Raw genomic sequence first — 24,856 nt, 5'->3', positions numbered from 1 at the left:
TGAGTTACCTATTCGACCCACGGAGCGTCTTGGCCGCGGCAGACGCTGCAGACGCCGGAGACGCCTTTTATCTAATACATGGCGGTACGCTCTCAATGAGAGAGTCTACGCTGCTACATGTCTAATTGCGCATGTGTATAGCTTGAACTCAATTTACTTACATCGCAAACTGTCAAACACCTTTTAGAATATGTGCCTCTTTTGGCTACAACTCGACTTTCCCTGTACCAGGCACGCAAGATCCAACATCTACAAAAAAGCTGATATGTAATAACTCCAGATACCCCCTTACAAGTACATATCCACGCCTCACATCATCCCGATTTACACGAACCACCTCGCAAACTCCTTCTCTACCAACCTCCAAACAGGCAACCTTTGCCGTGATATGCGCTCACACACAGTCCCCGTCACACTTTTCAAGCAAATAGGAATATTTCTCGGGAACCCCCCTGGACTAAAATCTGACTGCAAATCACTCAAACATCAATTGCAAGAGTGGGAACTATGTGATTTCCATGGGAGCGAATCATGGATGTGACGGAGGTTGGTTCGCTGTCAGAACTCCGGGACCCTGGATGCTTCTTATAGGAAAGTAGATCTGGAGTCCGTCCACCTATGGGATGGTGTAGCTGGCAACAGGGGTTATCGGTATTATTACCCATCTGATACAGGAGACTGTTGAAGCGCGGCTGTCGGGTCGCGGCTGGTTCAAGTGCCGGTGGATATAAGAGTCTGGCCGACATCCGATCTGGTGAGATGGGTTGGGGTAGAGTGTGGGCATCCAAGTCATCATTACTTGCTCTAGTTTATTATTGTAATTCTCTGTCTCGCTGTCTGTCTAAACAGCTCCTATTCGCTACCATCTCTCCCGCCACGCTGCCATTATGCCTTGTATCCTAAAACCAATTATAACTACCTATTTGCTATCAATATTGGCTGGTGCTTAGTCCCGCTGTTGTTCAACATCTCCATCCCCAGCCTCGTTTCCTTGTCCATCTCTTTCATCCTCATCCTCGCTATCATACCAGTCGTCGCTTTCCAATCCATTACCCCGGATAAAAATGGATCCTATGCAGCCCAAAAAGGCCAGACCTCCAAACAAGCTCCATGCAAGAACCTCGCCTTTCGGTTGGATTCCCATGGATAGTGTGAATAAGCCGCCGGAAATCAAGGGACCAACGCTGCGGCCTAGGGCTGACAGTGTCTGGGCTACACCATTGAGAGTCCCAAGGCTGTTGTGAGAAGGCGCCGAGTTTGTAATCTATATGCTGTGTTAGATAATTCAACATTTGTTTGTAGTTTGGAATAGACCTACCAAGAGCATCACGCATGACAGCCCCCCAACTGCGCAAATAGTCTTCAGAATCAGCACCGCGCCAAGCTCGATATAGAGCCACATGGTCCCAGTGCCGACGCCAAAAAGGGGCTCGTCGTCGACGTAGCCAACCCAGGGAATCGCAATCATGGCAATCGCCAGGCCAAGCAGCGCAAAACGATAGGTTCCCAGGTTTCCAAAACGGCCTTTGAGCGGCTGGAAGAGGAATGCCTGGAAGACAATGGTGATCAAGCCGGCGAAGCTCAAGCTGATGCCGATTTTACTGGGCGAGAGATCTCGGCCGGCTGGGGAGGGAGAAGACGCAAAAATAGGATATAGGCTGTTGAAGCTGATGTTGGCCAGCTGGAATATCAGATAGGTAACCAACAGCGTCATCGTAGTGCGGTTAAGAAGCTCGTGCCACGGTGTAGGCTGCTTGTGGTTGTGGCCTGGCGGCTTTGACGCCTCGAGTCCCTCTTCGTCTGGGAGGTCGCCATCGTTGTCCTCAGAGCCCGCCTCGTCAGAGCTTGGCGATAGTAAGGGCTGCGTCTGGCTCGCTGCCCGAGGGCGAGGCCACCTCGTGCTCCACGATTCTCGTCGCGGCTTCGTGCGGCTAAACAAGTCTGATATGCGGGCCGACATGCGAGTCGTCCATGTTGGCTTCCACGGGTCCTGGTCGACATCCTCCAGCGTCTCTTCAAACCAAATAGCCACCACAACGACGGCCGCCGCAAGAACGGCCGCGCTGAGAACACTCGGACCAAGATAGGGGTAGTCTTTGCTCACGCGTCCCACCATGATGCCTCCCAGCGCAGGACCCGTAAGACCTCCCAGCGAGTAAATGATGGGCAGGTAGGTGAATGCCTTGCTCTGGTTCGACCGGTCTGTCACCTCGCCCAGAACCGTCGGCACACAGGCGGCGTTGCCGTTGAGCAGGCCCATGGCGGCGTGGACCAGGATCATTTGCCAGTACTGCTTGCAGAAGCCAAAGGCGCAGAAGCAGCCCATGAGCGAAAAGGTGCCCGCCAGCAGCACGGGCTTGCGACCAACAATGTCCGACGTGTAGCCCCAGAGAAAATTGGTCGAGAGCTGCGCCAGGGCAAAGGCGCTGGCCAAGAGACCGACATAGAGGCCAATCTCATCCGCTGGGATGCCCGGCATGGACGCCACCATCTCGGGGAGATACGGCCCGATGGAGTTGAGCGCCGTCTGCTCGGCCAGAGAGAGGAAGGCTAGGAGCAGAAGCTGGCGGATGGGCAGCGGCGTCTGGTCGTCGGCGGACGAGGAGGTGGACGAGGCGTCGGACTCGACGGCGAAGCGATCGCTCGAGGTGTCGGAGGAAGACCCCGGCGGCCGGGGCGGAGGCGTCGGAAAGGTTTGGTATTTCGGGATCGAGGGCCGTCGCATGGCAGCGAGGATGGGGATGGGCGCGCCGGCATGGAACGAGCCGGACGATCGGGAGAGTGATCGCGGATTGCCGGTGCCTCCAGGCCCAGGCCGGGATCTGTTGCTGATGGAAGGGCGCGTCATCATGTCCGGTCGGCGCCCGGCGCCTGAAGCAGCAGCGCTCGTTGCGTAGTCTTGTGATGTGAATTCAATCCAGTCTCTAGAGCTTCGAATGCGCTTTTCGTCTTCGTCTCGCAGACGGTCGGTCTATTATTCGCGGATAGTCGTCGTTTCGTGGGCCAGGATGGTTCGTCAGACTGCGGGCGTGTGAGCCAGAACCTGAGCGACAATCTGCCGCCACAAGATCATGCTGGAGAAGTCGAGAAAAAAGGAGACGGGCGCAAAAAGAAAGGAGGCAATAGCGATGTCTTCAGCACGATTCGAGCGGGATCCAGGCAGATGGAGGGCCGTCGTGGAAAGGAAGGGCCAGGCGAAATGAAAGACGTCACGTCAGGCCCTGGCGGAAAGCTTTTTGATGTGGGGACCTGGAGCTCGGTGAGATAATGGATAGCAGCGATAACGCCCGTATCAGGTGGCAAGTTGCCCGATCTGGCTGCGCATTGAACACTGGCTTATTTAATTCCTTTGGATGCTGTTTAAATCTAATTGGGATTTTGCTTTATTTTTAATATTCTTATTTTCTCTTCGTATTACCAAACTGACATGCATCCCTCAGAATTGATGGAATGCAGCAGTTCCGAGCTCTGGTTCCGCCACTTTGGAGCGGCTCGGACCGTTAGCGGGTCTTGAGCGCTGGGAGCAAAGGCTTGAGAGCGAATAGCAAGCAGGCTGGATGGATTGATCACATGCGCAATCAATTGATCAATTTGGTGCAAATAATCCAAGTATAGGAGGCAGATAAGGTTTGTGCTTTTTGTTTCCCTGTTGAAAAAAGACAGACTCGCGCTGATAGAATGTTGAGAACATGTCTCAAGCTTGGCTTTGCTATTGGCTTACATCAGTTTGTCTGTCGTGAGAATTGTCTTGCGTGAGGGCTGTCTGTATTCGTGATCGAGTAAAAGGCTGTCATTGACCATTGATTTCTTTTATTGGCTATATCATATATCTTCGAATTAAATCTCTAGTTACAAATCTCATTCATTGTCTTTGCCCCCATGTAGTGCTCTATCTGATCCATCACCGTTGATCGCCTACTCACTTGCAATCACAAATGCGCGAGTCAGATTTTGCAGTAGCCATACGATTCGCAGCGCAGATGGATAGACTCTTAAAGCCCATGTACGTCAGTGTATTATAACGTGTAATAGGCAATCGGGCCAATCGGAATGCAAAGACAGAAAATGCCCTGTAAGCATCTGACTACCTATGTTGGGAATAACATGTCTAAACTCGTAAGACAGGTGTAGCTGTTGACAATAAGAAGCGCTCTGCAGTTGGCTCCGACATTGCGTAAACATTGAATGAATGATTTTATCAAGGTTTTGTTCCATCTTGAATGAATGAGTTGATTGAAATTCATGGTGCACTCGATTTGCTTTTGCCTCTGTGATGAAAGAAAGCCATCCAATGCTACTCCAATGCCCACCTATACATTCCACTGGATACATGTATTCAACCGATGACCTTCTATTCCAGATCAAATACTCTGCGGTAACTGCATCAAAACGAGGCCATCTTCCATTCCAAGAATATTACCTAGTGCAGCCCCAGTGATGCCATGAGGAATCTCTCGCACTATTTCTTATCACATTGACAGTACTAGGCCCGCAGTACTATTCGCCGCCACAAGCCTCACCCAAATAATCGGCATCTTATCGCATCTATAAAACCAAAAGACAAGAGTCCGCTGTCATTTTTTCCATCATTAACGTATCGAATATTATTGCCGTCTCCAACATGACGCATCCCGGGAATGCCACAAACCAAGCCGCCACTATCCGCCCACGCCCTCTGACAACTTCCCTGCGCCCTCCAAGCACAAGGTCCGCACACGGCAGACAATCCCCCTCCCTCTCCCCCTCTAACGCGATAGCCACCAGCATTTTACCATTTGACAAGATTGAATTTCTTGGAAAAGTTAGATGGGTAGTATTCTGGAACACCAGCCGGGCCAATCAGAGGAGAGTGCTTGTCTTGCTAGCGATGTAGGATCTGCGGGAAATGGGGGGAGCGGCGTGTTTTGTGTGGTTGGATTGGCGCTTCGCTGGATGATGCAGATAGTCTCTTGGATCTCATGGTTGTTACGCATGCTTGCTCAGCTTCAGACTTGTTTTGATTATCCGAGATCGGTGGCTGGATAGCCGAGGATAGCGACGTGTTGTGATGGTCTTTGTATGATGAATATCGAGGCTGGTGATGTATATAAGTCATGATTACGACGTCCTTCCAACCGACTTATATAACACTTCATATCGCTCAAAGTAAACCATTTCAACAACAATTGATATACCCAGCTTCTTTAAAGTAAATCCATCTTTATCACAACTTTTCATTCTCCAAGCATCATACCCAATGGCCCTCACCATCCCCGAGCCCTTTGCCAGCATCCCCTACGAATCCCTCCTCTTCGGCCCCTCGCCCATCCAGCACCTCCCCCCGTATATCCGCTGCCCTCGGCGGCAAAGTCACCGTCTACGCCAAGCGCGATGACTGCAACTCGGGCTTTGCCTACGGAGGCAACAAAGTCCGCAAGCTAGAGTACCCCCCCCCCCCCCCCCCCCCCCCCCCTCCTTTACACGTACAGCACCATCAACTTGTTCACTAAAACTCTCAGATACCTCGCCGCCGAGGCCCTCGCCCAAGGCTGCGACACCCTCGTCTCCATCGGCGGCGTCCAGTCAAACCACACGCGCGCCGTCACCGCCGTCGCCGCCAAGCTGGGCCTCAAGGCCGCCACCGTCCAGGAGCACTGGGTCGACTGGGACGACGCGCACTATGAAAAGGTCGGCAACATCCAGCTCTCGCGCCTCATGGGCGGCGATGTGCGGCTGGACCCGTCGGCCTTTGGCATCGAGCACAAGCCGACGCTGGCCAACTTGAAGGCCGAGCTGGAGGGCAGTGGCAGGAAGCCGTATTACATCCCCGCGGGGGCGTCGGACCATCCGCTGGGCGGGCTGGGCTTTGCGCGGTGGGCGCTGGAGGTGGAGGCGCAGGAGAAGCAGATGGGCGTGTTTTTCGACACAGTGGTTGTTTGTGCGGTGACGGGGTCGACGATGGCGGGGATTGTGGCGGGTTTCAAGCTGGCGCAGGTGAAGCTGGGATCACCGAAGCGTAGGATTATCGGGATTGATGCCTCGGGGAAGCCAAAGGAGACGTTTGACCAGGTGCTGCGTATTGCAAAGTTTACTGCTGCCAAGATTGGGTTGTCGGAGGCGGATGTCACCGAGGCGGACATCGTGTTGGATGAGAGGTTCAATGCCAAAGTGTATGGCATTCCGGACGAGATGACGATTGAGGCCATGAAGTTTGGGGCTCGCACGGAGGCGTTCATCACGGATCCGGTGTATGAGGGGAAGAGTCTGGCGGGCTTGATGGGGTTGATTAGGAACGGGGAGATTGCGGGTGGGAATGTGTTATATGCGCATTTAGGGGGGCAGATGGCGTTGAATGCATATTCCTCTCTTTTAGACTGATGGATATTGAATCCGATGCTGTGTTTCAAATTCCTGAATCTTTTTGTACAAGTGTCTTTGTTTGTATCTTTCTATCTTGTTGTACGTCAATATCCAAATAGTAACTCGATGCACCTTTTGAAACTTTTACTTTATATCACCATGTGCCGGTAACTCGCAAATCCCTCGAGCTCTCTCCAACCGCAAACGTAAACTGCCCATCTGGGATAACCCAGTTCTGTCTCTCTACGTCCCAGTAGCTCAAATCTCTCCTCGTCAGCACAAACTCCACCGTCTTCGTTTCTCCCTCTGCAATGAATAGCTTGTCAAATCCGCGCAGAACCCTGACAGGAAAGTCGACCGTGTCTGACTCGGGGTACGAGAGGTAAAGCTGAGGGACGGCTTTGCCGCCACGTTGTCCTGAGTTGGTCACTTCGACAGTCACAGTTGCGAGGGGCTCCCACAGCGATGGATTGCCGCCTTCGCCGCCTCCTGCACCGGATGGGGGCTGCTGCACGTCGTAGCCGTCAGGATAAGGATACTTGCCCTTTTTGATGTCGTCGACAGATTCAATGTATGGGTAGATGTATTTTTTTCAGTTTACGAATACCCGGCGGGTACAGTGCCTCTTTAGCATCGGGAAGGGTGGAGGGAAATTGCGGCGGCTCAACCTCTGGTGCTGGTCGCTCATCTGGCAGAGGTGACCTTGGTTTGGCCCCGGTAACTTGGAGATTGTTGTAATCAAACCGAGTATATGAAAGTCCGAATCCAAATTCGTAGCGTGGGTCGATGTCATACTTGTCAAAGTGTCTATAGTCAATGTAGAGGCCCTCATTGAAATCTTGCTGCGGAACAGCTCCGTTTGGCAAATACATGACTTGTCCACCTTGTCCGTAATCGCTGAGAGACTTGCCAATGGTGTATGGGAGCTTACCACTTGGATTCTCCTCGCCAAATATGATGCTTGCGAGGGCGTTTCCACTCTCCTGGGCGGGCAAGTTGGCAGAAATAAGTGCCTTTACACTGGGAAGATCGATCCAAGCATCGACAGTCACAGGCCCAACAGAGTGAATAATGACTATTGTTGTCCCTGATCCACCACCGCAGTTGGCTGCAACTTCAGTGACGAGCTTTTCGCCGCCCTTTTGCGCCAAGAGGTCGTTGCGGTCGCCGCGAACTCCCTCCCAGCTGCGATACCCCTCGCCGGAGTCAGAGTTGATGAAGACCAAGCATATGTCTTGGTTTTTGACGACATCTGCTGCTGGCTTATCATTCTTCAGATGCTCTGTGAGCTGGACTTTTTCTTTGTTGAATTTGCCCCGGAGAGCCTCGACCGGCGATACCAGGTAAGGAAACTCGACCGCGCCGCTTCCCCAGCCAGATCCCAAAGTGCCTTGGTTGCATGATCTGTCTTCGCAATAATTTGGTCCATTGCCAGGGCCTGCGTCTTCTCCGAAAATGCCAATCTTCACCTTGCCATCTCTCTTGGTCGACTTTTGGTTACTACCCAGCTCACCATCAAAGCTAAGAGGGAGAACACCTTCATTCTTAAGCAAGACTGTACCCTCTGTGGCGATCTGACGAGACAGGATCGAATGATTGGCTTGCACGTTGACAAATTTGTTGACTTCAATCTCATCTTGAGGCGATGAACTAGCGGGTGATGTGACACCCATCTTGTCATTTGTCCACGAAGAAAAGTTGGGCCCTTTCCTGTCAAACAGAGACGTATCGTCCTGCCCAAGCTGATACCACGACGCCACTATGCGAACAACCATGTCGTTTAGACGCTCAAGGGGCAGTGAGCCATTTAGGACAGCACGAGAGAGGTTAGGCCCCCAGAGCGAATTGCCATCTTGCCAATGCAGGCCATCTCCCGGCATGCTCATGTCCAGCCCAGCCAAGGCACTTCCGACGCCCGACCGCTGCGCCAACCAGTCCGACATGACGAAGCCCTGAAAGCCCAGCTCGTCCTTGAGAATGCCATTGAGCAGCTTGGAGTTGCCACAGGCGTACGAATTGTTGACCATGTTGTAGGAGCACATGACGCTGGCAACGCCGGCCTTGACGGCATCGCCAAACGGCCAGGCATACACCTCGTGCAAGGTGCGGTCGTCGATGTTGGACGAGAGGGCGTTTGGCAGCACCCATTCCCACGCCTGGCGGAAATGCTCCTGCTCGTTGGCGATGAAGTGCTTGATGGTGGCCATGACGCCCTGGTCCTGGATGCCTTTGATGGTCTGAGAGCCAGCAATGCCTTGGAGATACGGATCCGCGCCGAAGCCCTCCCAGTTGCGTCCGCCAGCGGGCATCCTGCCCAAGGGGCCAATGGCAGGACCCAGCAGCACATTGATTCCTTTGCCGCGAGCTTCCAGTGCGTGAGCTTTGCCGCGCTCGTACATGAGCTCCCTGTTCCACGTCGCGCCGACAGTGATGCCAGCGGGAAAAGCCGTTGCATTGTCTGCAAAACGGATGCCCAGCGGTCCATCTTGGAGAGCCAGCGCAGGGAATCCAACGTGAATTGCTGGCGCCGTGTTGCCCACAGCAAGGCCCATGCTCCATCCGGTGCCCGTCGTGACGTTGACCTTTTCCGGCAGCGTCATCTTGGACACCATCTCGGCTGCTTTCTTGTAGCTGTCGGCCCATTGGCGAACCGTGCCTCCTCTAGGCGTGGGATACCATGGCGGCGATTTTCCATCCAGAGGCGTGATCCTGAGCTTTTTGATTCCGAACACGCCCCCAGCGGCTAATAGTAGGATGATGATGCCGACCACGCTGAGAAGGGCGATGCAGCAGCGGCTCTTGCGAAGTCGCCGCGGCAGCATCCACGACAGACGTCCAGGAACGCTCCGCTGCCTTGCGCCCAGACGCGAGGGGTCGTGCGTGAAATCTCCATCCTTGAGCGCGGGATTGAGCTCATCAAGATCGAGGTCTTCGTCTCTGGAGTCGGTTGAGCTGCGATGCTGGGCGAGTTGATGCTCCCGCAGGAGGCCCTCCTTGGCGGGGTCTCGATTGGCCGCCATTGTTTAGAGAGGATGAGCGGCCATTGAATTGGAAGAATTGCTGGTTTGGCGTGTAAGCAAATGATTGTTTACAAAGTTCAAGGTGGGCAGTGCCCGATGAAATGGATGGAAGCCATTGGTCGATGAATAATTGACGTTGCGTCACTGATAAGCACGACAACAGACTGATTGATAAAATATACAGGTGTGCTAATGTAGCTCTTAGGCCGTCGGCTGAGCTTAAATGAATATGCATTGGGAACGATAACTACAGCCATTAGTTGATCAATTAGTAGTGTTACGTATTTACTCAGCGTTCGTATTCGCAGCAGCTGGAGATGAAGTGCCTACCGTACCTACCTTACCTAGAGCTGTTAGGCCTGTGAAGCTAGGCGAGTGACGTCTCTCTTAACATACCGATGCAACTGTAGTGCATGAATAGGTAGGTAGACAGCAAGTTTTCATCCTAGAAAGACGCCCGAGCCAATTGTAAGCAGCGTTTGTATAGGCAAGTAACAGCTTGTAGGCATTCGGGGGAGATTAAAAATGCTGTGAAGGGTATATGAACGTAAAAAGTGATTAGTTTATATACCGACAACAGACTGATTGGTTACAGGCAAGTAATAGCTTGTAGGCATTCGGGGAAGATTAAAAATGCTGTGAAAGTACTTCAATGCAGCGTTGCGTCATTGATAACCAGCGTTTGTAACTACGTACCTAGGTATGTAGCAACGCAGTTATTGGTTACAGGCAAGTACCTGCTCTTAGGCCTTCGAGGGAGCTTAAAAATGCTGTGAATATGCAGGACTTCGGGAACAAGCCTGCAACAACAGCATGTGAAAGGGAAGAAAGAAATTTAATTCAGATGGAAATAAAATTACAGCTACTAATACAGTATCTTGTTTACATTTTTCGCAATCTCATCGCAGCGCATTAACATAGTATTCATTCTCCGCGCATCCATACACCCAACCCCAAAGGTATCGTAACATTGTGTAAGTGAATCAAGTAAAATCGTACAGTCGTGTCGTGGTATCGTATATCTCTGCTTCTTACAAGCCATGACCTAAAGCAATCACCAGTCAGCAAACATTCAACAATACAAGTCATGACAACTCACGTCCAAGGCCCTGTCCCCTCTTGGACACCTCCCGCGCCTGCTCCTGCTTAAGCTTGGCCCGCCTCGCCTCCTCCTTGGCCTCCTCCTCCAATCGCCAGACATGGTCCTTGGCCGCCCTCACGCGCATCCGCGCCTCGCCCAGCGCCCGGTCGGCATCCACCTCGGCGGCCTCAGCCGACATGACATGCTCGCGCGCCTGCAGGATGCTCGGGTCCAGCGCCTGCGCGCCGTGGTCGCGGTGGAACAGGCTGCGCCGCCCGCGGCTGGCCGAGCTGTCGGTGCTGTGGCGGAACAGGCCGCCCGAGGTGCTGCCGTTGGCGTTGGCGTTGTTCATGTTGTTGTTGGTGAAGCCGCCCGGGCCTGCGCCGGAGCTGGCGACGGAGCCGTGGTGGGACGACACGGGCGAGACATCGCGGTTGCGGTGGAAGAGGCTGTGCTTGCGCGCCGGCGGCTCGGCGGCCATGGGCTGGGGCTGGTAGACGGGCTCTGGGGAGGGCTCGTTGCGGCTGAAGAAGGGCATGATGAATGTTTGGTATGTAGATCCTTGGTGAAGTGTGTGTGTAAGTGGGTGGCAAAACGTATTGTGCCTTTATGTATATGTGTAACTGTGAGACAGAAATGTGTAATGAATAAATAATGAAACAAAAAAAAGAAATCTTTCTCAGGGTCCTTTTCGAATATTTATTTTCTTCTTGGCGCAACCCTTTGTCCCTCCTGCAATACGTGTAATGGCGATGACGCCGATGATGATACCATCCAGCAAACCTGTTTGGTTTCTTGAAGCGATGATCGCGCGATCGCCGCCGCCGTGACGTACATCGCGGTGTAGCTCACCAACAACCAGCTGCTTGCCATGGCCAGGAGCCAATCAGGCCGCGGGCATGATGATGCCGGTGCAGAGATGATGAAAGAAGCAATTTATGCAAGCAGCGGCTACTGCAGCTACTGCGTTGGCGGCTTCAGCCTCGGATCGGATGTCATCACAACTTCGCAGCATCGGGCAATGAACAGGCTTGAGACCTGGTACATGTACGATGAAGAGCTGCAAGTAACACGAGGCCATCGAGATGCTGCTGCTAAGAATAGCCACGTCTTGCCTTGCGCTGGACTACGTGAAAACCTGTCTGTCGCTTAGTGCATTGTACTTCACACACTCTCACAGCTCATACAGCACAGCACAGCGTCATGTCTCGACACTAAAGAGAGCCAGAAACAAACTCGCACGTCACACCCATTTGAACAAACAAAACGTTAGAATTCGATCCTAGTCTAAGACACAAGCAAATAGTCCCCTCTTTAATACAAAGCGTGTACAAAGAACAAAAAAAATGTGATGAGAAATCTAGCCTGCGTCGAAAATACGCTGCAGTAGCGCGTAGTGTATCAAACATTTTTTTCTCCAGCCTCAGCTCCTTCGCTCCATTCCAGGAAAAATTACAACAAAATTAAAAAAACCGCAAATCGGTCATTCCGCAGTCAAATATGTACGGTGAAGGTCCATGATAGATTGATAAAAAACTTGTTGGAAAGAAGACAAAGAAAAGCAAGTGGTGAAGAAAGGAAGAAAACACCATGTTATAAAGAGAACAGCAAAGAAAACAAAAAAAAGAAGAAAGAAGGCGGTTAAAAAAAATTGAATGCGTCGTAGCTGTTGAAATATTGCTTTTCCGCCGGATCTAAGCGGTTTGAAAGGTATATCGAGGGAGGGTATCAAGAAGAGGACCCCGATATAAACCGGAGCGTCAGAAGCTGCGAATCCTTTACATGATTGTGCACTTGTTGTCTTCCCTCTCCTTCTTGACGCTTAGCGCTACTCGGGCGGCCTCTGTGAATGCCTCGTTGACGCCGCGGTTCTTCATGGCCGAGCATTCGAGATAGCGGGACGCGCCTATTCGCTTGGCGACCTCGAGGCCCTCGTCGTAGGAAATGGTCGGCGGCTTCTCGCGCTGTGCGTTGCCGTCTGCTGCGGCTGCTGCGTCGGCCTCTTCAGGCTCGTCCTCGCCCATCTGACGGAGATCGCACTTGAGCGCAATGAGAACCAGCTTGACGCCGGGGCAGTTGTCGGCAATCTCTCCGACCCATTTGGATTCGACGTTTTCTAGCGAGTCTTTGCTATCGACCGAGTAACAGAGCACAATCAAATCCGTGTCATCTGGGCGCATGCAACGTTAGCCACACAATGGAATGGAATGGAGGTGGGGCGGCCAGTAGATGAACAGGGCGTAATACCGTAGGAGAGCGATCGTAGACGGTCGAATTCTTCCTGGCCAGCTGTATCCCAGAGCGAGAGCTCGATGTGCACGTTGTCGACGAAGATGTCTGCGTCGCGAATTCATTAGCCTCATCATCACTGATTCTCTGCTCTGCCAAGAGGCACCAAAAGAAAGGGAAAAAAAAAAGCCGAGGGGAGAGCCGCTTGCGTGGCACACAGTGTCGTACCATGAACGTAGTTTTCGAAGACGGTAGGCTCGTATACGGTCGGAAAGTATCTATCGGACAAGCGTTAGGTCAAATCGATTGCCGGGCAAGGGCGAATAGGCGACGAACCCTCTCGTGAAGACGTTGAGCAGCGACGTCTTTCCACTGGCACCATCGCCCCTATAGACACGCAAGAGAGGTTAGCAAGGCACCGCATCCTGCAGCCGGCCAGATGGCTCTGGCGTCGCCCACGTCACGTACAGAAGAACCAGCTTGCGCTGCACCGTCTTTGATCCGCCGCAGAGAGGCATTATTGATGTGTGTAGAATACGAAGCGGAGGTGGAAGCGAAGCAGCAAGAAAATCAGGCGTCGAGGCTGGACGGCAGTTGGATCGATTGCGCAGGCTCGTGTGTGCCGGCCGGAGGAATCGCGCAGAGTCGTCGTTGTCGCGGGGACGCGTGCTGGGAGTGGCGCTGCCTTTAGGAATATCGATTGGGTGTTGAAGAGGCAGAGATGGAATGGAATCAGGAGCAGGAGAGGCGAAGCGAAACGAAGCGAAGCGAGGCACGGGAGCTGGTAGTGCACTGTAGAGCGCCAGTACAAAGTACTGCCGCCAAAAGGCACTGCATGCAGGTGCTCCTCCGAATTATTGGGTGCCAACGGGGGCGCGGTGGAGCCTGGATCTGTTTATAGCAGCTAGCAGCGCGCCGAAATGGGCGGCTAAGCCTTGGGCGGGAGGGGACAGCGCATTGGCCAGCCTAATTTCTGCATCGGCGCTGCGTCTTGTCTTGTGCGTGTTATTTCAGCCACGCCGCGGTACCTGCTACCTGCGGTGTACAGTCTGTAGGTACTCGAGTCGAGTGCTCGGTCGGGCTATATCTGCGCCGCCAGCCAAAAGTCTATCCTGCATTAGAGCGCAGGCGGCCAGACTCGTTTTCCCAGGAACCATCTTGGCTTTGGGCTGCGGCATTACGGCTGACACCGGCGGCTATGCGATTTGGATTTAGCGGGCAGAGTGAGGGGCAGCCACTCATGATGGGCTGCTGCAGAGGAACGAACCCCGGCACCGCCCCAAATAGAGTTCAAGTAACAGAGCTTGAACGCTGGTATAAGCGCCGGGGCTTAAAGCTACATACAACTGACTGGATTATTACTGTAGATGGTAGAAAGTGGTGATTGTTTGTTTTGCAGCGCAGAGACGGTGTGAACCAAGGGTTTGATACGGCCTCGTCTGCTTTAGATGAGAAGTGGCCCTGAATTAAAATTCGTTCTTACATGGGTGGCTTTGCGCTTAGTCATGAATCAAGGTTCCTTTTACGTTGACGTTGAACGTTGCTAGGCGAGCCAACATCCAAAGTCTAAATGGACAGAGTATCAACAGCGCTGGCTTGAAACAGACATTGTTGGTGCATGGACTCTATTTTCTTCCATCTTGTGCCTCAGGTGTGTTGGATCAAGATGATGCCAGCTGGAGCATCACCCCTACCTAGAACAACACATCGATTTCATCTGCACTTAGTCAGCCACGCATGCGCTAAACAGAAACCGCGCGCCGAGATGCGCTGTAATTTCAGGGCTGTTCCGCGGTACCTTTTGAAGCGCATGTTTTGCCCTCTTGCTTCAGGTACTCCCTGCCAACACCCTTAAACTTTCTTCTCCTGAAATTCCTATTCCTCGGTATGATATGCTCTCAACCAGACGATAAGGGGCGTAGATCTCAACAAATGAAGTTGACGATTTAATATCTGTCAGTCATGCAACTGCGTCAGTCGCAAGAATCAGCGGGAAATTCGTGTCAACTCGGTACTTGGCACATCAAATTGCTACCGTTGAGACAAATACACTCCCTTGCAAGTGAACTCACGACGATATAAATTTTTAAGACCAATGCCTGCCACGCAGTTTACAAATTATATTTATAACAATTGACTAGAAGAAAACAAAGAAATTCTCATGCAACGGCGTGCCGTGGATAATCGAGAGCCAGGCATCGCCCGGGGCAAGTTTCATGGCAAAAAGCATATTTCGCTTACCCTAAGCGATATACCAAATTGCGTCGTGCTTTGTAAAGGCTCGACGATCTACGGCACTTGCCTAGTCAATCTTGATATTAAGAATTTTATCGAATTGTTCTATCAATATGTTTATTCTTATTTGTTTGTGGATGCGTGTATATTTCAATGTGGTGGATATTGAACATTTGATAACCCTCGAGCCGCGCAATGGAGAATACATGATCATCTTGCCAGCTACCTAAACAGAATGCCTGTCATACTCCAATGTCCTACTTGGGTACTCCGCACTGCATCAGACCACGGATGCATCAACCCCGCAAGACCTTCAGCGAAGCTCCTGTACAACTGTGCAAGCATGTATGAAGATACAAACAGGGTGCATGTAGTAAGCCGAGGTCGTTGTGCACATGCAGGAACAGTAAGCAATTCAAGGCTGGCAAAGATGTTTCTGTTTCTTCAATTTTACATAAATGTGGCTTGCCCAACTTCTGTTTAATCCAGATAACGTAATCTATATTCTGTACACGGCGCCGTCCTCAATCGCATTCCAAGATATACCGCAGCTATAGTTTCAATGACGGCACACAACTTCAGCGTCATCATCGTGGGCGCTGGCCCCGTCGGCCTCTCAGCAGCCCATGCCCTTCGTCTTGCCAACATCGACTTTCTTGTTCTTGAAAAGAGACCGAATGTTGTCATTGACGTAGGTGCTTCTATAGCTGTTGGCCCTGCGAGCATGCGGGTCATCCATCAACTCGGCCTATTGGAGAGCCTTTTGGAGGTTAGCCATAGATCTGAACGCAAAAAGGCGCTTACTGCTGATGGGCGCCTCGTTAAAGATACTCTGTACTATCATCATTTAAAAGAAAAGTATGGCTCAGTTGTCAATATCTGAAAGGTTAATATTCCAACTCACCAATCTCAAAGCACTGGCTCTACGTCGATAGCATTCAATCGCGTTGATTACTTGCGACTTTTGTATCAAAGGCTTGGAAGCGACCAGGCCAAGGTGCTGACAGGAAAGGAAATTGTCGACATCTCAAGTACCGACTCTGGCGTTGCGGTAAAGTGTGCCGATGGCACTCTTTATAAAGGGTCGATTGTGATTGGCGCAGATGGCGTCCATAGCAAAGTGCGCAGCATAATGCGCCAGATGGCTATTGAAGAACATCCAAAGAGGAGCTGGGACGCAGAAGAGCCTTACTTGACAACGTACAAGTGCCTCTGGTTTTCCACGCCGTCACTGGTCAGCCAGCAGAATCTCCCTGGAAGCCCAGATATGGCGGTTTATGAAACGTACCACAAGGACCACTCCATCATGTGCTTAAGCGGAAAGCTGCGTTGTTGGGTCTTTCTTTACAAAAAATTACGGCAGCCGACGACGCAGCGCCTCGCTTGTACCAAGGAGGATATGCAGCAAATGATCAATACGTTTGCCGATTTCCATATTACTGAGCATGTCAAGGTGAGGGAGGCTTACAATAACAAGATTAACTCTTCCATGGCCTCTATTGAAGAAGGCATGACGAGCCATTGGAGCTGGGGCCGCATCGTGCTCGCTGGAGATAGCTGCCACAAATTCGCCCCGAATTTGGGCCTTGGCTATCAGAGCGGGCTACAAGATGTAGTTGCTTTGTGCAATCGACTGCATTCAGCCGTTGCTCAAGCACCGGACGGCATACCCGGCACTCTCGCCTTGAGCGAAGCGTTCCAATCGTATCATGCGTTTCGACGAGAGCCTGCAAACACAGATGCCAAGTTATCCGCATTTGTACTTCGGGTGTCTGTCTGGGCAAATGTTTTCTATTATTTCCTATCACTATATATACTTCCCTTGCTGTTGGCGGATCATATCTTGCAGAATTGGGTTTTCCCTCCAATTGATAGACGGATGTTGGTTCTGGATTATGTAGAAGCAGAGGAACCGTTTACGGGAAGGGTGGGCTGGGTCTATAAGATACCAACACCTTCCAAGGCAAAGGAAGACTGAGGTTCGGACATGATATCTTGAACTTGTGGGAACTTGACAAATGCACGATAATGATGATAACGAGGCTTCCAAGATATGCTCTTCCTTGGAGACAGGCAAGTAGGTATTTCGTGTATTATGTTATGAACCGATTGCTCTCGTGTTAGTCAGGCAAAATATCATTACCACCAATACCAGTGCCTTTTCAGGCATGTCATGCTGAAAGCTGTATCCATTCTTGACCCAGGTGAAACCTAGAGCTTGATACGCATGGCAGCTCTCCCGCAGTTGGTGCCCGAGGCGGTTGCATTGGCAGATTCGCCAAGAATTCCCCACCAATCAACAATTTTACCGCCTCGGCATTTGGAGATCATCTTTCGATTTGATAGAAGGGGGTCCCGAATTGTTACGATGCGGGGGGGGAAAGGTTGACAAAACGTGGAGTGCATATGCAGATCGCATTAGCATATTCTGACAGCTCATCTTGGTGCTGGGCTACGTTACTTGATGCTGGAAGAAAGATCGTCCTCGGTGTTAGTGTAGATGGGGGTAGGTGTTGGAGATTTGTCTCGGGGTTACAGAGCATGAGCCAAGATGTGTTTCGGGGTGACGCAAATGACTTATTCATTTTGATGGGGAAGAAGAAGAAGCAATTGGTGGAAAAAAAGGCAAGGGAATAGGCTGCGCGTATAGGTTATCTTTGAGTAGAAGCGTGCTACAAACTGTTCGTGGAAACTCACAAGAGATCTATAAAAGGCGATGAGATGCGGAAGTTGAGATTGAAGATGACAAAACCAAGTGTCGATCATTCCATCTTCACAACATCTTTGGAAGCATAGCAAAGCTAAATCATATTGACAAATACACCATTCATCATGGCTCCCAAATCTATCGTCAGCCTCTTCTCGCTTCTGCCCATCACCACTGTCCTTGCCTTGAATCCTAGCTGTGCACCTGGAGGCAATTTCGACTTTACTGTCTGGAGTCTTCAGCTCCCCACAGGCAGCGACGGCAGCGTCGACACCATCAAGAGCAAAGCTCTTCAAGGCTGCAGTGGCTATACTGGCCCTACGTTCTACACCGACAAGACCAATGGCGAGCTCATTCTTACGGCACCGGGTAATCCGGACCTCACTGGCTGTGCCACCACCTCCGGCAGCGAGCACTGCCGGACTGAGCTGCGCGAAGTAAACAAGAGTGGCCAAAACACCAATTGGCCTCCTACTGGCACCAACACGAATACCGTGAGCTTAAAGATTGTCAAGGCAGACGACGGCACTCACGGCACGGCCATTGGCCAGGTCTTTGCCGCCGAGGCCAGCAAGCCTCTTGCCGAGATGTACTATAGCACCAAAGGCGACATTGTCGTCGGCGTGAAGCAAGATGCGGATAGCGATCAGGTTGTTACCAAGCTTGGAAACGTCCCTGTGGGAACGTACTTTACCTACATCATGTCCTATTCGAATAATGTCTTGAGTATTTCTATTAATGGAAACAAGACGACGCTTTCGACCTTTAACTGGGACTCTCCTAATTGCTATTTCAAGACTGGGAATTATAATCAGGGTAAGACGGCTGTTACGTCTGAGGTGCATATTCAATCTATCAAGGTGGTGCACTCTTAGAAGCTTGCAAAGGTTGATGCGCTGTATGGGGATTTGAACAGTTTTGACGATGATGGGATATTGAGATAAGGAGATGAGTATATAGCAGTTCAGGGGACCGCAGAGGAAGGATTCGGTGCTACTCTGGGCAAGCTAGTTGTCGTATATACACCCAAAGACGAAGTAGTATTCCGTATTAGTGTTATCGATGCCAATTTTCTGTTTATACCGAGTGCACGAGTGTTCTCGGATAAGCCCGTTGAAACAAACTGTGATAGTCTTCTTGTTGACCCACGGCCCACGTGCTATGTATTAGGATGTAGGACCAGTCTAGTTCATTCTGCGTGCTGATCATGTAACTCGGTAAGTGACTGTTTATACCACTTACACGTGCTCTTGTAACTAGGTACCTTGTCAGGACTGTTATGTGAGAAAAAAAATTAAGTTTGAATCGACTTACAATTATAGCTGTTTTACATTGTTTTCTGTCATGAAGCCAAACTGCCGAAACCACACAAGACTCCTTCAACCCACCCCTGTCCAATTAATGTAAATACGAATTCCTCGACAGAAGCCCGAAAAGTCTGGCGAATCGGGAAGTTCTGGAAGGTTAGCTGTGAGCTGCTGTGGATTCACTCGCTCGCTACCATTATGAGTTGAGACAACCAAGCATATCTCATTGGTGGACAATTAAATTCCATAGGAATCGCAGAGATGTCTATAGGTCCCCATGCATCTTTATCTATCCCATATTCGTATTTTAAAGTGCTTCTCCCTTTTCTGGAAATCTATCGACTCGCTGTTGACTACAATGGGCTATTGCTTTAGGAGGCAAGAATGAAATGGGCATGATGAGGAGTGGTAGCAAATGGTAGTCGCTAAATGTTTCGGTAGCAACGCGGGGAGTTGCAGCACGTTGCCGCATGCATTTAACGTTGCTCCATAGTAGGAAAGAGCTAAAAAAAAAAGCTAAGAAAAAAGCTTGTCCAGAATTAAGTGGCATTAGTGCCGTCTTTTACAATTTGCCGACGGAATCGGAGATTCTGATTACTCTTGAAGTGTGTTTGCACTTTAATGCGGAACTTGCCCGTCGTCCATATTGAGAGAAGATTAGGGAAATGCTCACATTTCATGCTATTGATGAGACCTGTGGGCATATGCTGCATAAGGCAGAGCAGTGTTTAACCCATGTTGCGCATGATATGGAGCTCCATCATTGGAAGCATACGGTATCAATGCTTGGTGTAGAAAGGAGACTGGGAATTATAGAGTTGGTTCTACAAGTGTAAAGCAAATGTTGTGACTTTTGAGTTTGTATATCGCCGCCCACACAAAGCGTTGCCTTTGTTACACTATTCGTCGGCCCAACCCGAGAATCAATGATCGAGCACAGTTTGAGTGCAAGTATCTGACCATTGTGCCTTGTGAGCCACTGGCTTCCGGCTGCGCGGAAAGTGAGTCCCTCTCCACTTTGCTCACGGCCATGGCCGGAACTGCAAACTCCTATTGTTGAAAAGACTTTTACTTTGGGCAAACAACCTCGCGACTACCGATAGAAGCCAAGTCGTCAATCCAAGCTGCCTTTTTCTAATGGCTTTGTTAATAGGTCTCTTGATTGGTGGAATCGCCGATGCAAACATGTATAAGTTGGGCACAACTCACAGCTTATCCACGTTGCCAGGCTAGCGAATTGCTAGATCGTTTCTAGTTGAGAACAGATCCTGCAAGCTAATTCTCCACATGGACCTGATACGGTGGCTGCCGAGGCGTTTAATGACAGGACCTCTCAGGGCAGAGATCTGCGCCATTGCACGACTAATCATGCCCAATGCCCTGAATATTTGCATCTCTCTCAACCCTCCTGCTTGGCGTAACGTTGAGAATAGTTGCTGCAGAGGAGGCGGATAGTTTGCTGGCTGGCCGTTTTGACTTCTAAGAGCTGTTCTGGCACTGCATTGAGTTGGGCGATCTGATAGCAGCGCTGTCAAAGATGGTCAGCGGTTGGTGGATTACGCTCCTTGGCAGACACTCAATTTTAAGCTTCAGCTTCCTTCCATAGGCTAGAAGTTATGCTTACTCGCAACTTTTAGCGGTAGAATCTGCCCACGACACATGCTCAACCAGGTTACAAGCTGGCTATCTGATACGAGATGATTCGATATTACTCGCCTGCTGTACAACTTCCAACGCGGAAAAAGAATCCAGAATTCCATTCCTCGTAAAAAAAGGCCTTGCTCTGGCTGAAAGAGGAAGCTGGGTGTAAGCCTTTTATTAACGTTACAACTAGTTCACGGAAAACAAGGGGCGATGACCGATTCAGCGCATACAAGCAGAATTGTGGCTGCGGCAGGTCGCGAAAGCCGATGATGCAGAAGGCCTAGCGCAGGGGGGCCAAAGAGCGCCACTACAGTAACACGGCAGAAATAGTATTGGGCGTGTTTTGCTGTTAGCAATAGTAGTGGTATGCCAGTAAGGCTGGGCTCGGAGGATTCCCTTGTCAGAAATACTAGCTGCACCGCTCGTATAGACAGACGGAACATCGCGGGGCCAATGGTTCTAAAACAATGGGAACGTATGTGGAGGTGCCGAGGGGAGATGTCACTGTTCAGCCGGATGTTTATATAAACCGCCTGTGCTTCCTCGATTGAAGCCGAGATCTCGCTCCTCACCTCCAGTCAACTCTCAACACAGCTCGACAATAGCCACTCGATCAAGATGCGCGGCTTCGATACTCTCCTGTTCACTGCCCTCGCGGCCTCGCCGGCTCTGGCTCGCCAGGTTCCCGCCAACGTCCAGAGCTTGTACAACTCGATCCGTGCTCAGGGCTCTTGCAAGAACATCCTCAAGGGCGGCTTCTACAGCCAGGAGGGCGACTCCAAGAGTAAGCTTATGAGATGGTACATCCCGGTTATGCTTAAATGTAGTTGCTAACTGGGATTACAGACTTCAGCTACTGCGGCGACCACTTGAACGACTACGGCATCATGTACCTCCAGGGCACCAACGGCAACCTGGTCAACATGGACATCGACTGCGACGGTGCTCTTGGCACGGGCGACGGCAGCTGTGACAGCTCTCAGGATACTCAGGACGAGACCGCCTTCAAGGACACCATCACCAGCTACAAGGCCGGAATCAAGGATCTCAACGCCTACATCCACTCCTACGTGGTGCTGGGCAACGAGGGCAGCAAGTCTGGCTACGTGACCTTTGAGCCAGAGTCAGTTGGCGTTGACCCTCTGTCTCTGGTTGCCGTAGTCTGTGGCAACAAGATGGTAAGCAGTCAAATCTATCAAGCAATGAGCTCTGAAAGACAGTTCCAACTAACACCAAACTCAGTTCTACGGTGTCTGGGGCGATACCAACGGCGACGACGGCCCACCACTGGTCGGCGAGGTCTCTGACGCTCTCGGCCGAGCCTGCTACGGCAGCGCCGTCAACGGCAACGCGGCCCACGATGCCAACGACGTCCTCTACATTGCCTTCACCGGCGCCAGTGCCGTTCCCGGTGCCAAGGGGGCCAACTGGTCTGCCTCGTCCTTCACCGACTTCGAGTCGTCTCTCGGCGCTCTCGGTGACAGCCTCGTTGCCCGCATTGGCAGCTCTGGCTCTCCTCCTCCTCCTGCATCCTCCACCAAGCCCTCTGGCAGCCAGCCTACCTGCTCTTGGTCTGGCCACTGTGCTGGAGCCAAGTGCAGCAGCGACGATGACTGCTCTGACGACTTGGTCTGCAAGAGCGGAAAGTGCGCCACTGACAGCTAAATCTGCGGCTCGCGATGTTGAGATTGGAAGGCGGTGCTGGCTTTTACGGCATTGCCTGAACGAAGTACGACTTGGATAATTTTTATTTAAATGTATATAGATGGTGCCATGCGCCGCCAACTGTATATACTCTTATGACAGCGTGGATTTTGAACAAGGATTTTTATTTTTACGAGACTTATTTCCTTTTTTCGTAATGTATCGTGATGAAGCCTGATTACATGTTGATGTTGCTCCGCGGCACCTTGGCTCTGGAGCCATGTGGCCATGAGCACATTGTAAAACATGGCAGAAACATGCCAGAATTTCGACATCTGCAGTTCCAATTGCAGTAGTCTCAGCTGAACTTTATGGAAACCACAGCCACGTTGTTACTGCTTGTAAAGATGGTAGTGCTACGTTGTTGTGAGGCATTAACTCCTGAATGGCATGAACTGACGCCCACTTATTCGGGACGGCACCACATGGACAAAACCGACGCCGGATGATATTCCCATAGAGGTAATTACAGCGGCTCTACGACTTTGTTACGATTGCATTTGCACATTATTCACATTACATCATGTCACAAGCATAGTCGGAAGACAAGAAAGCGGCAAGGTCTCTGCAGAGTAATATCGTGCAATTCATATATACATTGCGAGTCATATATACGTCCACATCTAACGTATCGGCATCGCCGTCAACAATATGTACAACTGCCGGCGAAGAATCATATGTGGTGTGTCTGCAAAGATATAAAAGGCCTTTGTTAGTCGCACGAAACAAGCATGGCCGCGACAGGCGGAGGAGAAGCGTATTACGAACCATCAAAAAAGAGGTTATGTACAAGAAGGAAGCCTCACATTACAGAGGTAACGTTTTGCGTTGTTTATGCGGAAGCCTTGGGAGCGTGGCCCTCGGGAATAGGACGCTTGTTGGCGTACTTGAGGTCGACGAGGTTCTTCTCTCGGGTGGCAGCGGTGGAAGCAGTATCACGCTTGGAAGCGGCAGCCTTGGGAGCGTGGCCCTCAGGGATGGGACGCTTGTTGGCGTACTTGAGATCGACAAGGTTCTTCTCGCGGGTGGCAGCGGTGGAAGCAGTATCACGCTTGGAAGCGGCAGCCTTGGGAGCGTGGCCCTCAGGGATGGGGCGCTTGTTGGCGTACTTGAGGTCGACGAGGTTCTTCTCGCGGGTGGCAGTAGCAGCGGTCTCGGCGCGCTTGGAAGCAGAGCCGTGGATGGCAGCGGCATCAAGAGGCCTCGAGTTGGCGTATCGGAGGGCAGCAACCTCCTTGGTCTGCTTGCTGGTAGGGGCAGCCAGGGCGAGGCCAGCGAGGGCGGCGGCGATGAAGGTGGCGGTCTTCATGATTGCTGATTGTAAAGGAGTTGTCTTGTAAGAAGAGTGGTTCAAAGGCGGCTGTCCTACTATGCAAAATCCGGGGCAAGACTTCAAGAGGTTGGCAACAGCTCTGGGGGCGAGAAGCAGCGCTTCTATATAGATGCTACTGAATCGAAAAAAAAGCCTCCTGAGCCGAGCACTTTGCCAGAGCACCTCATCCGGTTTGTTCACAACCCCAGGTTTGTCTCCTGCTCCTTGCAGGTTCGCGCGGGATGCACAGTAATATGCATTTTGACCGAAAGATGTGCCGATATGAGGCCCAATCAGGAAGGTGGATTTCCTAATAGGTGGTCAGGCGCTAAAGCTTCGTTTGGCCGCTTGCGGAAGGATAATGGTGCTAAAGGACCGCTAAGAAGAGGCAAAGAGAGAGAAGAAATGCATCGTAAGCACGGCATGGAGAGGGAAATAGGGACCTGGTGCTCAGGTGAACTCTTGGAGGGCGTCACGGTTTCTGATCGTCGATATCAGATGGGCGGATATGGGGAACAATGGAAGGCGTGCGAGATCTTGGTAGCACATGGGAGGCATATGCTGCTACTTTAGCACTATGTCTGGGCTCCGCCCACATGAAGTGCTAGTGTTATTACAAGTATCTTGCCTTTATGCTCCTGAACGGCCACGCAAGGCACCAGTCAAGAACCCAGAAGATACGCGCTTGTAGCACCACTAGTACCGATACTTGTAGGCTCTATACCCCTTGGCAGTCGATTAGTACAAGTGGGATTCTATACCTAGCAGAGCAAGCAGAGCAGCAAGGAAGCACGGAAGTTTTCGTCGATATCGGTGGGCATCTGATTGCCAGGCCCGGCATGGCTAAATCACCCGCATGCGCCGTACCTTAATTGCTCAGGTGCCTGGGCTTTTGCATTTAGCGGCGCCATGGGTGGCCGATCCTCCCCCCCCCGCCGTTGCCTGCAACTACCGCTTAGAGGCATCGCCAGGAGGAGTATGGAGTGCAGTAGACAGAATCAGGCTGCTTGGCATCATCTATAGCCGGGTCAGAAGGCCCGTTTTCATTGCTGGGCCATGCTTAGGGTGTGTGAGGTATATATACATGCTCAGGAGTGAGTGGCCCAGTGACGACGAAGATGCCTGTCTTACGTACCGTACTATTTGTATACGCACCCCGTACTGGTACCTACTACATCATGCGAGAACTCCAATAGTCCTACCATATAGGCAGGCAGAAAACATGGTTCAATACGTGCCAAGGGTTCTCTTTTCTGAATCAGCGTCTTGATTCTCGCA

At 51.3% G+C, this 24,856-nt stretch overlaps 9 protein-coding genes across 9 annotated transcripts; 4 read left to right on the top strand and 5 right to left on the bottom strand.

Moving 5' to 3' along the window:
- Positions 1-777: 777 nt before the first annotated feature.
- On the bottom strand, positions 778-3,310 carry TrAtP1_012130 (uncharacterized protein). Its single transcript, XM_014090079.2, has 2 exons — positions 1,319-3,310; positions 778-1,264 (listed from the first exon to the last, which is right to left on the bottom strand). Exons 1-2 carry the CDS (start codon positions 2,849-2,851, stop codon positions 947-949), a joined length of 1,851 nt encoding a protein of 616 aa, XP_013945554.2. The 5' UTR covers positions 2,852-3,310; the 3' UTR covers positions 778-946.
- Positions 3,311-4,621: 1,311 nt separating this feature from the next.
- On the top strand, positions 4,622-6,357 carry TrAtP1_012129 (uncharacterized protein; the record flags this gene model as incomplete). The annotated part of the gene is made up of 2 exons (XM_066115401.1): positions 4,622-4,707; positions 5,499-6,357. The coding sequence occupies 2 exons, from the start codon at positions 4,622-4,624 to the stop codon at positions 6,355-6,357; spliced, it is 945 nt and encodes a 314-aa protein (XP_065971499.1).
- A 548-nt stretch (positions 6,358-6,905) lies between these two features.
- Positions 6,906-9,359, bottom strand: TrAtP1_012128 (uncharacterized protein; the record flags this gene model as incomplete). Its single annotated transcript, XM_014090554.2, has 1 exon — positions 6,906-9,359. One exon carries the CDS (start codon positions 9,357-9,359, stop codon positions 6,906-6,908), a length of 2,454 nt encoding a protein of 817 aa, XP_013946029.2.
- An 823-nt stretch (positions 9,360-10,182) lies between these two features.
- On the bottom strand, positions 10,183-11,077 carry TrAtP1_012127 (uncharacterized protein). Its single transcript, XM_014090440.2, has 2 exons — positions 10,459-11,077; positions 10,183-10,404 (listed from the first exon to the last, which is right to left on the bottom strand). Exons 1-2 carry the CDS (start codon positions 10,976-10,978, stop codon positions 10,391-10,393), a joined length of 534 nt encoding a protein of 177 aa, XP_013945915.1. The 5' UTR covers positions 10,979-11,077; the 3' UTR covers positions 10,183-10,390.
- A 618-nt stretch (positions 11,078-11,695) lies between these two features.
- On the bottom strand, positions 11,696-13,485 carry TrAtP1_012126 (uncharacterized protein). The gene is made up of 5 exons (XM_014090552.2): positions 13,138-13,485; positions 13,006-13,056; positions 12,898-12,947; positions 12,688-12,777; positions 11,696-12,610 (listed from the first exon to the last, which is right to left on the bottom strand). Exons 1-5 carry the CDS (start codon positions 13,185-13,187, stop codon positions 12,219-12,221), a joined length of 633 nt encoding a protein of 210 aa, XP_013946027.1. The 5' UTR covers positions 13,188-13,485; the 3' UTR covers positions 11,696-12,218.
- Positions 13,486-15,301: 1,816 nt separating this feature from the next.
- On the top strand, positions 15,302-17,087 carry TrAtP1_012125 (uncharacterized protein). Its single transcript, XM_066115400.1, has 2 exons — positions 15,302-15,762; positions 15,820-17,087. The coding sequence occupies exons 1-2, from the start codon at positions 15,467-15,469 to the stop codon at positions 16,880-16,882; spliced, it is 1,359 nt and encodes a 452-aa protein (XP_065971498.1). The 5' UTR covers positions 15,302-15,466; the 3' UTR covers positions 16,883-17,087.
- A 649-nt stretch (positions 17,088-17,736) lies between these two features.
- TrAtP1_012124 (uncharacterized protein) lies at positions 17,737-18,486 on the top strand (the record flags this gene model as incomplete). The annotated part of the gene is made up of 1 exon (XM_014090442.2): positions 17,737-18,486. One exon carries the CDS (start codon positions 17,737-17,739, stop codon positions 18,484-18,486), a length of 750 nt encoding a protein of 249 aa, XP_013945917.1.
- A 2,429-nt stretch (positions 18,487-20,915) lies between these two features.
- TrAtP1_012123 (uncharacterized protein) lies at positions 20,916-22,404 on the top strand. The gene is made up of 3 exons (XM_014090560.2): positions 20,916-21,346; positions 21,409-21,740; positions 21,805-22,404. Exons 1-3 carry the CDS (start codon positions 21,181-21,183, stop codon positions 22,225-22,227), a joined length of 921 nt encoding a protein of 306 aa, XP_013946035.2. The 5' UTR covers positions 20,916-21,180; the 3' UTR covers positions 22,228-22,404.
- A 425-nt stretch (positions 22,405-22,829) lies between these two features.
- TrAtP1_012122 (uncharacterized protein) lies at positions 22,830-24,076 on the bottom strand. Its single transcript, XM_014090443.2, has 2 exons — positions 23,035-24,076; positions 22,830-22,954 (listed from the first exon to the last, which is right to left on the bottom strand). The coding sequence occupies exon 1, from the start codon at positions 23,573-23,575 to the stop codon at positions 23,099-23,101; it is 477 nt and encodes a 158-aa protein (XP_013945918.1). The 5' UTR covers positions 23,576-24,076; the 3' UTR covers positions 22,830-22,954; positions 23,035-23,098.
- Positions 24,077-24,856: the final 780 nt, after the last annotated feature.

The sequence above is a fragment of the Trichoderma atroviride genome, chromosome 7 (genome assembly GCF_020647795.1).
Source record: "Trichoderma atroviride chromosome 7, complete sequence".
Lineage (NCBI taxonomy): Eukaryota > Fungi > Ascomycota > Sordariomycetes > Hypocreales > Hypocreaceae > Trichoderma > Trichoderma atroviride.
Note: the sequence above shows the minus strand (reverse complement) of the source record. Positions and strands in the feature narration are given on the sequence as shown.